The following is a 13,596-nucleotide window of genomic DNA, read 5'->3' as shown; positions in this document are numbered from 1 at the left end:
GAGGATGCTTTCAACTCGTATGGAGACGTTTGGGGCGACGCATGCGCGGTGTTGTGCAGGACTGCGTCTGAGGGAAGTGGGCGCGATGCCGGTTGCTGGAGTCGAGTTCGCCCCGGTTAGGTCCCAAGCAGCATAGTTCATGGTCCGGCTGAAACAGGGGTGGCCAAACTATGGCTTGGGAGCCACAGGTGGCTCTTTCACACCTATGGTGTGGGCTCTCGAAGCCCTTATGGGAAACGGCATTTCTCTTTAAATCACTGCTCCAAGCTAGCTGGCTGCACGGGGTACATTTGAAGTTAAAGTTGCGTTCTTTGCACCTCTCTCTCCTCCGCCCCAGCTGTCGATAGGGTAGCCAATCCCCAGGTTTGGAGGCCTTCCCCCTGCTTCAGGGTCATTAGTGGGGGGGATGTCTGCTGGACGCTTCCATTATTCCCTATGAAGATCGGTTCCCATAGGGTGTAATGGAGAATTGATCCCTGGGGCTCTGGGGAGGCTGTTTTTTGAGATAGAGGCACCAGATTTTCAGCATAGCATCCAGTTCCTCTCCCCCAAGTACCGTCCCAATTTCAAAAAGATTGCACCAGGAGGTCCAATTCTATGAGCCCCAAAAGAAGGTGTCCCTATGCTGTATTATTTCCAATGGAGCGAAGGCATTTAAAAGGTGTTCAGTCCCTTTAAACGTGATGGCCAGAACTCCCTTTGGAGTTCAATGATGCTTGTCACACCCTTGCTCCTGACTCCACCCCCAATGTCTCCTGGCTCCATCCCCAAAGTCTCCTGGCTCCACCCCCAAATTCCCCAGATATTTTTGGAATTGGACTTGGCAACCCTCGCTGTTGAACATTTGACATTTATTCTACGTGGCTCTTATGTTAAGCAAGTTTGGCCACCCCAGTGATGGTACTCTTGGTGACAATGATAGCAGTATTCCCAGTTGCATACACTGGCCAGCAACTTTGCGGAAATGGTGCACAGGTGGTGCAGGGAATTGAACATGGACAGTGGAAGGCCTTTCCAGCAAGAGAGGGATGCATGGCCAGGCTGGTGAGGCATGCAGGTATAGTATGGAAAGCAGGGCATCAAGGGGCCCCATAGGCACTGTCTATCCAGGGCTGTCTTAAACCTAGAACTGGTCCTGCCAGAAGACATTCAGATTCTGAGGTGATCAAACTCTTTGCTTCGTACATTTGTCAACGTGGATAAGGACCAATACTCCCAATAAGCTGTGGAGTCTTATGATCAAAAATTCTACTTCTTGAGCTATTGGCATTAAAGTTGTGAGCTACTGCATAAATTAGTTTGCTCTGGGACCATTTCTCCTGAGCTAAGACAAAAATGTGTGAGCCAGAGGCTAAAAAACTGAGCTAGTTCGCACTAACTCAGCTTAGAGGGAACACTGATAAGGCCTACTCATTTTCAGCATTCCAAGAATACCCACTGTTTGTACACCCTCCCTCCATACTAAAAATGTTGAGAAACAGCCAATTTGGATTTCATATAGCTTGTTTATTTAAAAAAAGGTTAAGAAATGTACAAAGCTTAGCTTTTTTGCCTTCCTTTAAATTAGCGTCACTTCCTCACGGAAAGTCATTGCCAAGTATGAAGACTGCACAGATTGTTTAGGGGAAAGTGCGAGGATGGGTAGAAGTTAGACTGCCATTTACCACTGCTACCAGTTGTCTTTAAAAAGAGAGAGAGAGAAGGCACATGTAGAACATTCTGCAGTCTTCTGAAGGATGCCGAGACTCACTCTTCTGCCTTACTGTACACAGGTGGCAAAATTCTTCTTGAATTGGTCTTCACCCAGGGATGCTCTACGATTGCTTTCAGAGGTAGTCGTAGAGAAGGAGTGCGGTTCAATATTTTTGTAATGAGGTCCCTGGCGCCATCAGACACCCAAGAAGGAAATGTAATATTAACCTCGAAGATTAAAAAAAAAAAGTATTACCGTTAATGTTTGTGAAACAGCATATTGGCTTGGCTAGAAAAATGCTTGGAGCAGAAGTTATTATTCCTTTCAGATCCAATTATCATTTGATTTAGGAAAAAAATTCCCAAGATGGTCAAATGTGTGTCCCTAAAATACAATATGGACTCACATTCGTTATAAGAAGAAAACATTTTGTTCTGTGCATCTGGCTGCTGACAAAAGCATAATTTTCTCTCCTTTAAGAACTGGTTCTAAGCTGTTTGACAAAGTTTCCTCATGAATGCATTGTTTTAGAAACACAGAACATACCTCTCTTATTTTCCTGAATGTCTCTAACCGAGTGGCCGCTTCAAATGGAGCGTATCCTGCCAGACACTCATAACAAAGCACGCCAACGCACCACACATCAACATTTTCATTGTGGGAACTCCCTTCTATCATTTCTGGAGCAAGGTAGTCTGTGGTGCCGCACAAAGTTGTCCTCCTATATTTTTAAAGAAAGGAAATTAAATGCCAAATTAAAAGGAACAGCACTTGGGATAACCTCTCACAGATATAACACATAAACATAGACCACCAAAAAGACAAGTTGGTTCTGGGTCAAATCAAGCCTGAATTCTCCCCGGAAGCTAAAATGTCTAAACTGAAGCGATCATACTTTGGTCGTAGTGTGAGAAGAGAGTCACTGGAAAAGACAATAATGCAAGGAAAAGTTGAAAACAGCTGGAAAAGAGGAAGACCCAACATGAGATGAATGGACTCAGTCTAGGAAGTTACAGCCCTCAGTTTGCAAGACATGAGCAAGGTTGTTAACAATACATGGTTACAAGATGGGGGAGACTTGTCTTAGCAGTACTATGTGTGAAAAGGATCTAGGGGTCTTGGTGGACCATACGTTGTGTGATGTGGTGACTAAAAAGGCAAATGCAATTTGGGGCTGTATCAACAGAAGCATAGTGTCCAGATCTCGTGAAGTGATGGTATTGCTTTGCTCTGGTAAGACCTCACCTGGAGTATTGTGTTCAGTTTTGGGCACCACATTTTAAGACAAGCTGGAACAGGTCCAGAGGAGGGCGACAGAGATGGTGAGGGGTCTGGAGACCAAGTCCTATGAAGAAAGGTTGAAGGAGCTGGGCATGTTTAGCCTGGAGAGGCGGCGGCTGAGAGGTGATATGATCACCAGTTTAAAGTACTTGAAGGGCCGTCATATAGACTAGATGGTCACCATCGAACTTTCAGAACTGCTATACTGTACTGTATTAATACAGCACCATGAAATGTTTTAAATAATTTAAATATGTAATTATGTTTTATTGGTTTTTAATGGAAGTAATGTGATGTTGTGAGCCGCCCTGAGTCCGCTTGCGGAGAGGGCGGGATATCAGCTTAACGTAATAAATAAATAAATAGAGGATGGTGTGGAATTGTTTACTGTGACCCCAGAAGGTAGTACCAGAACCAATGGGTTGAAATTAAATCAAAAGAGTATCCGGCTCAACATTAGGAAGAACTTCCTGACCGTTACAGCGGTTCCTTAATGGAACAGGCTTCCTCAGGAGGTGGTGGGCTCTGGATGTTTTTTAAACAGAGGCTAGATGGCCATCTGACAGCAATGAGGATCCTATGAATTTAGGGTGAGGTATTTGTAAGTTTCCTGCATTGTGCAGGGGGTTGGACTAGATGACCTTGGCGGTCCTTTCCAGCTGTATGATTCTATGATTCAATAGGACTTTTTGGAGGGCCTTCATTCATAGGTTGCCATAAGTCAGAAGAAGATGATGATATTGGATTTATATCCCACCCTCCACTCAGAGTTTCAGAGTGGTCACAATCTCCTTTACCTTCCTCTCCCACAATAGACACCCTGCGAGGTGAGGCTGAGAAATCTCTCACAGAAGCTGCCCTTTCAAGGACAACTCTGCCAGAGCTATGGCTGGCCCAAGGCCATTCCAGTAACTGCAAATGGAAGAGTGGGGAATCAACTCCAGTTCTCCCAGATAAGAGTCTGCATGCTTAACCACTGCACCAAATTGGCTCTCTTGATGTGACTTGATGGCACATAACACATACCTTGTTTTACTGACTCTGGTGTAAAAAGTCTAAGCATGCAAAAAAAATTTTCCTGGCCTAGTTCTCATTTACAATGGGAACAAAGCCCATTCGTACTGTAAGCCCCACTGAATAGACCAAAGTGGAATTCTGAGTAGACCTGCTTAGGATTGCTCTCTCAGACATTTGGGTTGGCACATGAGAAGGCGATGGCTATTTTTGAAACGGATCCTGGCTTCGATCACTCCAGCTAGCCTGATCTCAGCATATCTCAGAAGCCAAGCGGGGTCTGTCCTGGCAAGTACTTGGATGGGAAACCACCGAGGAAGTCCAGGGTTATGATGCAGAAGCAGGAAATGGCAAATCGCCTGTCTTGCCTTGAAAACCCTACTGGGTAGCCACAAGTCAGCTGTGACTTGACAGCAAAAAACTCATAATTTTTTACCTACTGCTCCAGCCCCCGTGTCCAGTGGACTGTAAATCACTGTGCTTTCTGGCCAAATCTGTCAGAATAGTAAAGGTACATTCAGATAAGGATATAGCATTTTTTAAAAAAGAGTTCTAAAGAGAGGCGTACCTTAGTGATGGAGCATGCACTGACCAGCCAAAGTCTGCCAGCTTCAGTTCCCCTCTTAAGCCTAACAGAAGGTTTTCTGGCTTAATGTCTCTATGGATTACTTTCTTAGCATGACAGTATATCAGAGCTTCGGATATTTCTTCCATATACTGCAAAATATTTCATGCAGAGACCATCAGCAACCTCTAAAGTTGTGCAGAAACCTGATTTGCATTAGCTGACAATATCATTTGGAAAGCAGCTGGTGATCCGTAAGTAAAAATGGAAAGTTTCTCACTGGGCTCTGTGACAGAGATCAGATTAACTTCATTAGACTGCTTTCCCCAACTACAATGGAGCCCTTGTACATATGAAATCCCTTCGCATATGTTTACACCTTGTAACTACTGTCCGTGTTGAGAACTGAGGTTTCAAAAATAGCCAGGAGCGATAAACAGAATTCCCAACACTCATTTGGTTCGGCAGGACTCATGGCAGACCCCAAAGCAGTGTAACGCGTGGTTAGATTCAAGTCTGTAGGACAGCATTGACAGAGCTGACCCTGTATACAATCCATTCTATAATGAGGTGAGCTGAGAAGTCACTTCAGGGGGCAGATTTCAGGAGCAGAAACCTATGGAAGAGATAAGCATCATCCCTTTGTTCAGATCTCTTTGAAAGCTTCACATCTAGTTTGTCAACTCCTGTGAGATGCCATCTCTAGCCAGAGTTTAGCTGCCATTTAGTTACCTGTTGCCAGGGTAACTAGTAGTGGCTGGACTCCCATGAAAATTCAGGAAGCCCTACAGGGCATATGTGGTTTGTGGTGTTATTTTTAAAGGTACCATCCCAGGTGATGTGTCATCAGCAAGATGCACAGGCTTGGATCCTGCAAATGAATTCCATTCACAGATACACTCTGCCCTTTCAAGAGCGCTTCCATTTGTGCATAATGAATGGTTTTCAATGCATAAGTAGAAGAGCTCTTGGAAGGGGATGTGCAGTCTACAGCAGAGACTATCAAATTCAAACTGAACTAATTTTTATGGGATCGACATGTTTAATCCTGGGGAGAGGATGTAGTTCCGTGAAAGAGCCTCTGCTTGGCATGCAGAAGGTCCCAAGTTCAATCCCTGGCATCTCCATTTAAAATGACCAGGCAGTAGGTGATGTGAAAGACCTCCGCCTGAGATCCTGGAGAGCCACTGCCAGTCTAAGACAATACTCATCTTGATGGACCAGTGGTCTGATTCATATTGTATATGTTCATATACGTCCATAACCTCCTCTGGCTCTCTAGTCCTCAACTCCCCCAAGCCCTCTCCTATTACTGCAGCCAATGGCTTGGTGGTTCCTCTTATTTTGGCCAACCCCCAAACTACCTTATTCTCCCATGTTAGTATGAAGGATGTGCTGGGAAGGGGAGGAAGTTGTTTGGAAGTCAAGACAACAGCAAGCACTAGAACAGATGAGACATGCAAATAGACAAGAGTCCACCAGGTTTTGTTCATTAACTTATACATGAATTGGTTCCCGCTATCAAAATGGCGTTCTACTCACAGTTGCAGTTCTGGTGTCATCAAAGTACTTCTTTTTCTGAAGTTCTTTGTACAGCTCCCCTCTGGGAGCATACTCCAGCATCAGGAAGATCCGTGTCCGATCATGGAAGTAATTATACATCCGTAAGATATTTGGATGCCTGGAGAAGGTGAAGGGAAAGCGTGGGTGGATAACGCTGGGTTTGCTTGTGCGAGCCACTGCAGCAGGCTGTATAATATTTGATTCCCCACCCAGGTGCTCTAGGAAGACTTCCAGACTTCTACAAGGGAACCACCATCGTGCTGTGGCTAAGACATGGTCACTAAGTGGCAGTAGGGCAAAAGGCAGTAGAATAAACCAGTACTACTTCATTAAGAGGTAATGGGAAGGCTGCAACATTAAGAGGTAATGGGAAGGGATCATATTTTGCAGTGTTCCATGTTTCTTATTTCAGCAGCAGCAAGAGGTTCCATGGCCAGCACTTAATGGGTTAATTTCCCTTTGAGAAAAGAGCAGTGGAAATTGATGGCATTTTTGCAGCATTGGGTGGAAGCAGAGAGGCATTTCTACGGGGCAACAGATCATCAGATCCCCAGAGGAAGAGAGTACAACCCTGTCCCTCTGGCTAATGTCTTCCAGTCCGTGAATGGCTGTCTGTTTCTTCTCTCAATAGTTACGTAAGTGCCATAAAGTCTCAGCTCAACTGGGGTTTTCAAGGCAAGAGATGAGCAGAAGTGGTTTGCCATTGCCTGCCTCTGCATAGCAATCCTGCAGTTCCTCTGACCTTCCATCCAAGTACCAACCAAGCCTAGGCTAGTCTGGGCTGCTCTCTCTCTCTCTCTGCCTGTTCCAAACTACTGTTTACATGTACACTCCCACCTATATTCTCTCTTCAGCTGCGAGCATTCACCCACTCCTGGCTCTGATGCATATTCCAACACAGCCATCATTTAATGGAGCCTTATTCAGCTTGCAGGCACTCATGAAAAAGACCCAAAAAAGCAGCTTCCAGAGCAGCAGGATCAGCCACAAAAACGGGAGGTTCTACAAAATGATGGACAGTTCCAGGCTTAATGTTTGAAGATGGAAGCAACTGCTTCTTGGGAGGTGCCCTTCGCCTGCAGTCAAAGTTCCCTCTAAGCTGCAGAGTCTTGTGAGCAAAAAAATCTACTTTGTGAGCTACTGGTATTAAAGTTGTGAGCTACTGCATAAATTATTGTGCTCTGGGGTCATCCTTCCCGAGCTAAGACAAAAATGTGTGAGCTGGAGGGTAAAAATCTGTGAGCTAGCTCACGCTAACTCAACTTAGAGGGAACGCTGCCTGCAGTACTTCTCAGAAAAAGCTTTATTACTGACCTAGGCTAGCCTGATCTCATGAGAACTTGGAAGCTAAGCAGGGTCAACCCTGGTTATACTTGGATGGGAGATCACCAAGGAAGTCCAGGGTCGCTTCACAGAGACAGGCGAAACCACATCTGTTTGTCTGTTGCCTTAAAACTTCCGCAGGGTTGCCTTAAGTTGGCTGTGACTTAATGACACTTCCCACTGCCACATATATTACTGATGGTATGCATTGGCCCCACATTTAAACAAAGGGATCCTGTTGGCCATTCTGCAACACGTTAAAACATTATCTGCACCGGCATGACCAAGAAACTCATGCCATTCCTTTGCTTTACCTGAGGTGACACAGGATTTCGATTTCTCTTCGGAGCTGGTGTTCCAGCTGCGCTTTCTCCATGGCAGACTTGAATATGACCTTTAAAGCCAAGATGAAGTGAGTCTTTTTGTTCCGGGCCAAGTACACGGCACCAAACCTCCCTTTGCCAAGCGGCTTGCCAATTTCGAAGTCTGAAATGCACCACATTCTCCTGTCAATCAAAGAAGGCGGTTAAAGCTCAGCCGATGCACTGTTTTTCTTTACCAGCCAGGTAATATTTGGCTAACTCCACCTTGGCCATAAAGACGTGCAGCGCTGCCATTTGACAGCGACGTGTTCGCTCCTTGCATTGAGTTCATGCCATGTTTTGAAAACGGTAAAATGGATTTAATTTGTGTTTCCTTCAGTGGGTGCTTATGTAGCACCGTCCCACAGCAACCGGAGGTGTGTTGACCCCATAACGCTGTTGGAGTAGAACATGTCCATTCCTGTTTGCACCATGTCAAAGACACCCTTTTGAAAATTATCTTTTTGTTGTGCACAGATGTCCTTTCAGCAATGTATCCAGGGTATGCAGAGTTGCCAACCCTCCCCATCTGTCACCTTCCAGAGGCTCTGCCCCCAGATCTCCAAGCGCTTCTGAATCTCGAGTTGACAGCCCAACCCTAATGTAACATTGGAGATTTCTCTAGTGATGGGTTTTCCCATCAGTCCCTTTAAACAGTTACCTTGGAAGTGGAGAACTAAGGTCACATTCTGTACCCGCTTTGGACCCACTTTTCTCCCCTGCAAAACAAATGCACGAGTTGGAAACATTGCAATGGTTTCTGTTATATAATATACAAAGATGCCATTTATATAATATGCGAATCATAGAGTTGGCAGGGGCCATACAGGCCATCTAGTCCAACCCCCTGCTCAATGCAGGATCAGCCTAGAGCATCCCTGACAAATGTTCATCCAGCTGCTGCTTAAAGACTGCCAGTAAGGGGGAGCAGCAATGGGGTTGCCAGCTCTGGTCTGGGAAATTCCTGGAGATTTTGAGTTTGGGAAGGATGGGATTTAGGGAGGGGAAGGACCTCATGAGGGTATAATGCCATAGAGTCCACCCTCAAAAGCAGCCATTTTCTTCAGAGGAAGTAATCTCTGTAGTCTGGAGATCAGTTCTCATCCCAGGAGATCTCCAGCTACTACCTAGAAATTGAGCAACCACAACAGAAAATCACAGTAGAGAGTGTCTAGAGAAGAACTCAAGGGTTTCTATGATAAATAGCCTCAATCAAATAACACACCTTCAAAAGAAATCTACAGATGTTTCAAATACAATCTCACACTCTCATAAACAGTTCTCTCACAATATGGAACAATGCATACAACAGGACCTCAGCGTTCATAATTCATAAACAATGTACAACTTTATTGCACAGAGGTCCAAGAAGGCCATTTGTTTCCATAAGACTTTTGGAATTGTCACTCGGATGCGTATTGAAGTTGTATGCATTCTTGCCGTAAAGGTAAAAGTAGTCCCCTGTGTGAGCACCAGTTGTTTCTGACTCTGGGGTGACGTTGCTTTCACAACGTTTTCATGGCAGACTTTTTATGGGATGGTTTGCCATTGCCTTCCCCAGTCATCTACACTTTCCCCTCAGCAAGCTGGGGACTCATTTTACCCTGGAAGCTGGATAAAGCAAAAGTGAAAGGAGGGGTTAAAAGTACAGCCTTGTTGCTGCTGCTGAGCTACTGAGCGATGCTGCCAAGCTGTTAACAGAACGCGCAGTCCTGTACCACTGAAGAATTGCATTATTGGTGCCTCTTGGAACTGAGGAGATTTTAATGGAAACAAATGGCCTTCTTGGACCTCTGTGCAATGAAGTTTTAAATTAAGTTGTTTATGAATTATTTACACTGAGGTCCTGTTTTATGTATTGTTCCATATCATGAGGGAACTGTTTATGAGAGTGTGTGATTGCATTTGAAACATTTGTAAATTTCTTTTGAAAGTGTGTTATTTGATTGAGGCAAGTTATCATGGAAACCCTTGGGTTTTTCTCCAGTCACCGCCTGGAGATTGGCAACCACAACTGGCAGCCCTAGTCCTGTGACTGCTGTTGGAAGCAGCACCACAAAAGTGTCTTCATGCGGAAGCAACTGCGGCTTAAATGTACCGACCAACGGGTAACCTACCCTTTGATTCCAGTCCTCCTTTGTCTTTGTTTAGAAGCTTCTTGTGCTTTGAAGACGACCCCGCTGGAGACACGCAGCCTGAGACAGAGGAGCTGCTGAGCTGTTTCCTTAGCGGCAGCTGTACTACGGAGCTATACACCTTGGACTTTGTAACAGAGGGCTAGAGTGAGAAGCCAAGAGGTTAGAAAATACTGGTGCATAGTGCACAGTTCCTTATAGTCAGCAGAGAGTGGGGGCCAGTGATGTGAGATGCTTGAGTTACATAACTGGAATCCCACACTTGGAAACTGAGTAATAAAAAGCAGCTTGATGGGGGGAGGGGGTGGACAAGGAGAGGAAGAAATGTGGGTTAAGGCAGTGGTGTTGGGGAGGGGCCATTCAAATAAATGCTATCTGGACTTCCAGTTTTATATAGTTTAGCCCCAGGTTGGCCTGCATATAATTTCAGAAGAACTGCAAGTACCTCAAGATTCCATCTGGTCAGGAATGGCATGGGGGAGGGGCTGTGGCTCAGTACAGGAGCTTCTGCTTGGCATGCAGAAGGTCCCTGGTTCAATCCCTGGTATCTCCAGTTGAAAGGACCAGGTAGGAGGTGATGTGATTATTTGAGTGACAGCCTGGAGAGTCACCTACCAGTCTGAGTAGACAATATTGATCTTGAAGGACCAAAGGTCTGATTCAGTATAAGGCAGTTCCATGTGAGTTCAGGGTTCATGGCCCTCTGAGCAAGATACCTACAATTCCACCCCCTCTGCTATGGTAAGAGACCTGCCTGTTCTAGGGTTGCCAAGTCCAATTCAAGAAACATCTGGGGACTTTGGGGGTGGAGCCAGGAGACATTAGGGGTGGAGCCAAGATCAAGGCTGTGACAAGCATAATTGAACTCCAAGGGAGTTTTGGCCATCACATTTAAACAGACGGCACACCTTTTCAATTCCTTCCTCCCATAGGAAATAATGAAGTATAGGGACACCTTCTTTTGGGGCTCATAGAATTTGACCCTCTGGTCCAATCTTTTCGAAACTTGGAGGGTATTTTGGGGAGAGGCACTAGATGATATACTGAAAGTTTGGTGCCTCTATATTATACAAGACTCCAGGCGATATCTCTTCCCAGATTCCCCCTTCCACGGGCACCCCGCCCCAAATCTCTAGAAATCTCCCTGGATGGAGTTGGCAACCCAAAAAATGCAGTATCCTTCCACTTCCTAACCTCCATGAACAACATTCACACGTGATACGTACAGCAGGAAGCTCAAAGACACTTTAATGTCAGCGTGTAAAACTAGCCTATAATTGCTGGGATGCAGGACCTTTTTTGTAGAAAAAGCCCAGCAGGAACTCATTTGCATATTAGGCCACACCCCTGACACCACCATTGTTTTTGTTGAAAAAGCTCAGCAGGAACTCACTTGCATATTAGGCCACACCCTCTGGTGTCAAGCTAGCCAGAACTGCGTTCCTGCTTTAAGAAAAAGAAAAAGAAAAAAACCCTGCTGGGGTGGAATCTGCCACCAGAAATGGCACACGTACCTTTCTGCTAACTTTGCTGTGGAAGGCATCTGAAACATCTGGTTTCTCCATCAGTCTCCAAGGAACGTACACTGAAGAGGAAAGAGGCTTTTAGAGTCATTTTTCTGAAGCTGCAGCCATTCCCTTCCATGCCATATAGGCTAAAACCTTTTGAAGAGAAGGCAATAGTGATCAGATCATCAAATGTCGGGTTTCCAGCCTCCAGCTAGGGCCTGGGAGAGTTTCTGGAATTACAGCTGATCTCCAAATGACAGAAATTAGCTGGAGAAAATGGCTGCTTTAGAGAATAGTCTCTGTAGATCTATAATCTGTCGAGGTGCCTCCTGTCTCCCAAACGTTGCCCTCCCCAGACCTCCAGGAATTTCCTAACCCAGAACTTTCAACCTTATAGTGAGGAGTAACAGTTTTAGTCTGTTGCAGCAAAATAAATCCAAAGTCCAGTGACACCTTTAAAAAACTTAACAACATCTATTTCAATGGGAACATCCGTGAGTCACTGTGACTAAAGACTTTAAAGTTGCTGCTGGACTTTGGGTTTACTAGCATACAGATCCAAAGCAAACGGCATAGAATACCCTGCTTGTGCTCCAGAGCAGGTGCTCTTATATCCCTCCTGCTGAGACTCTTTCTCAAAGCAAATCTCTGACCACCAACTCAGCTGGCCATATAGAAGCAAGGAGCTGCTCACCTAGAGAGGAGACCTCAGAGAAACTCTTAACAAAGCAGTCCTTCGTTCAACATGCATACTCCAAAGCAAGCCCCGCAGAACTCAAAGGGATCTACTCGCTAGCAAGCATGTCAGCTGCAGTTCTGAAGCACACTTAGGGTTGCCAAGTCCAATTCAAGAAACATCTGGGGACTTTGGGGCTGGAGCCAGAAGACATTGAGGGTGGAGCGAGGAGCAAGATTGTGACAAGCATAATTGAACTCCCAAAGGGAGTTCTGGCCATCACATTTAAAGGGACCACACACCTTTTAAATGCCTTCCCTCCATTGGAAAAAAATGAAGGATGGGGGCACCTTCTTTTGGGGCTCATAGAATTGAACCCCCTGGTCCCATCCTTTCAAAAATCGGAGGGTGTTTTCAGGAGAGGCACCAGATGCTGTGCTGCAAATTTGGTGCCCCTACCTCAAAAGACAGCACCCCCAGGTACTCACAGGTCAATTCTCCATTATACCCTATGAGAATCAGTCTCCACAGGGAATAATGGAGTGCCCAGCACACATTTCCCTCCTCCCCTTTTCTGAGGACCCTGAAGGGGGGAGGAAGGCTTCCAAACTGGGGGGTCCCCTGCCCCCACCTGGGGATTGGCAACCCTAAGCATACTGGAATGGAGATTACATTAAAAATATTCAGTGGATTTTTTTTAAAAAAGCATATTGAAGCGCATTCCCAATAGCAGTTGATTTCAGCAGAAGGCACGTGTGATGAATTAATACACAATTACATGTTTAGGGGAAAAGAAGAGTTTGAGTCCTGCAGCACCTACAATGCTAGTTTGCTAGACACAGCATCTATCTCAGCAATGTATAAATATAAAAATATAAAAAGCTGCACAGCATCTTAGCAAACAGACCAACCCAGTGTGCAGGCCTCACACTAGACCTTCAGAACAAAGCAGGACTCCAGTACAAGAGTTAAACTTGGACCTTCAGTTGCAAAACAGCTGCTGGCTCAGGCCTCCTCCCACCTTCTCAAGGCTGCAAATGAATACAGAGGCGAAAGCAGAGCTCTCCTGAGCAGGTGGCGGGTGTGTGTGTCACATGACAATTCTTAAAGCCATACAGTTATGGGCAGTTGGGCAAACAGAAGATGAGGCTCTGGTGCCTTTAAGAATGATATAAAAGGAAATTGGGGCAGGTTGGGCTTGCCATGAGTAGTGTAGGAAACATCACAGCTGGCAAATTCCTTCTTCTAAACATCCCCCATTGGAATAGGTAATACTGAGCAAGGTAGCCTAGAAGTGCTCTGGCTACACAGAAGGCAGATTCCTGTGTTCAAAACAGGTTTTTGAAAAATACTAAAAACCTGTGCAACCAGCTTCCCAGGGGGAAAACATACACACTCTGAATCCTAGTGGCTTTTTGAGTTGTCTGCAACCAAGGGCCATGCTTGTGCTCTGTAAGAGATTTCCAACATTTTCTA

General features: G+C 45.4%; 1 protein-coding gene across 7 annotated transcripts; it reads right to left on the bottom strand.

The window, feature by feature from the left end:
• Positions 1-1,485: 1,485 nt before the first annotated feature.
• Positions 1,486-13,239, bottom strand: LOC132566046 (aurora kinase B-like). Of its 7 annotated transcripts, none has more exons than XM_060230712.1 (9): positions 13,101-13,239; positions 11,451-11,521; positions 9,919-10,078; positions 8,463-8,520; positions 7,754-7,945; positions 6,096-6,234; positions 4,557-4,705; positions 2,240-2,414; positions 1,486-1,920 (listed from the first exon to the last, which is right to left on the bottom strand). In XM_060230712.1, the coding sequence occupies exons 2-9, from the start codon at positions 11,499-11,501 to the stop codon at positions 1,747-1,749; spliced, it is 1,098 nt and encodes a 365-aa protein (XP_060086695.1). In that variant the 5' UTR covers positions 11,502-11,521; positions 13,101-13,239; the 3' UTR covers positions 1,486-1,746. The 7 variants fall into 7 exon arrangements, with proteins under 7 accessions (XP_060086695.1, XP_060086697.1, XP_060086694.1 ...); XM_060230714.1 differs by having other exon boundaries at positions 13,142-13,239; XM_060230711.1 differs by having other exon boundaries at positions 13,032-13,236.
• Positions 13,240-13,596: the final 357 nt, after the last annotated feature.

Source organism: Heteronotia binoei, chromosome 2, assembly GCF_032191835.1.
Source record: "Heteronotia binoei isolate CCM8104 ecotype False Entrance Well chromosome 2, APGP_CSIRO_Hbin_v1, whole genome shotgun sequence".
Lineage (NCBI taxonomy): Eukaryota > Metazoa > Chordata > Lepidosauria > Squamata > Gekkonidae > Heteronotia > Heteronotia binoei.
The sequence above is the reverse complement of the archived record's forward strand: the minus strand, read 5'-3'. Positions and strand labels throughout refer to the sequence as shown.

Excerpts from the sequence above, each read along its gene's own strand:
- LOC132566046 (XM_060230712.1), bottom strand. The coding sequence starts at position 11,501 with ATGGAGAAACCAGATGTTTCAGATGCCTTCCACAGCAAAGTTAGCAGA. Across the intron at positions 10,079-11,450 it reads ACAGCAAAGTTAGCAGAAAG|CCCTCTGTTACAAAGTCCAA; the intron begins GTACGTGTGCCA and ends TTCTCACTCTAG. Across the intron at positions 8,521-9,918 it reads AGGAGGACTGGAATCAAAGG|GGGAGAAAAGTGGGTCCAAA; the intron begins GTAGGTTACCCG and ends TTTGTTTTGCAG.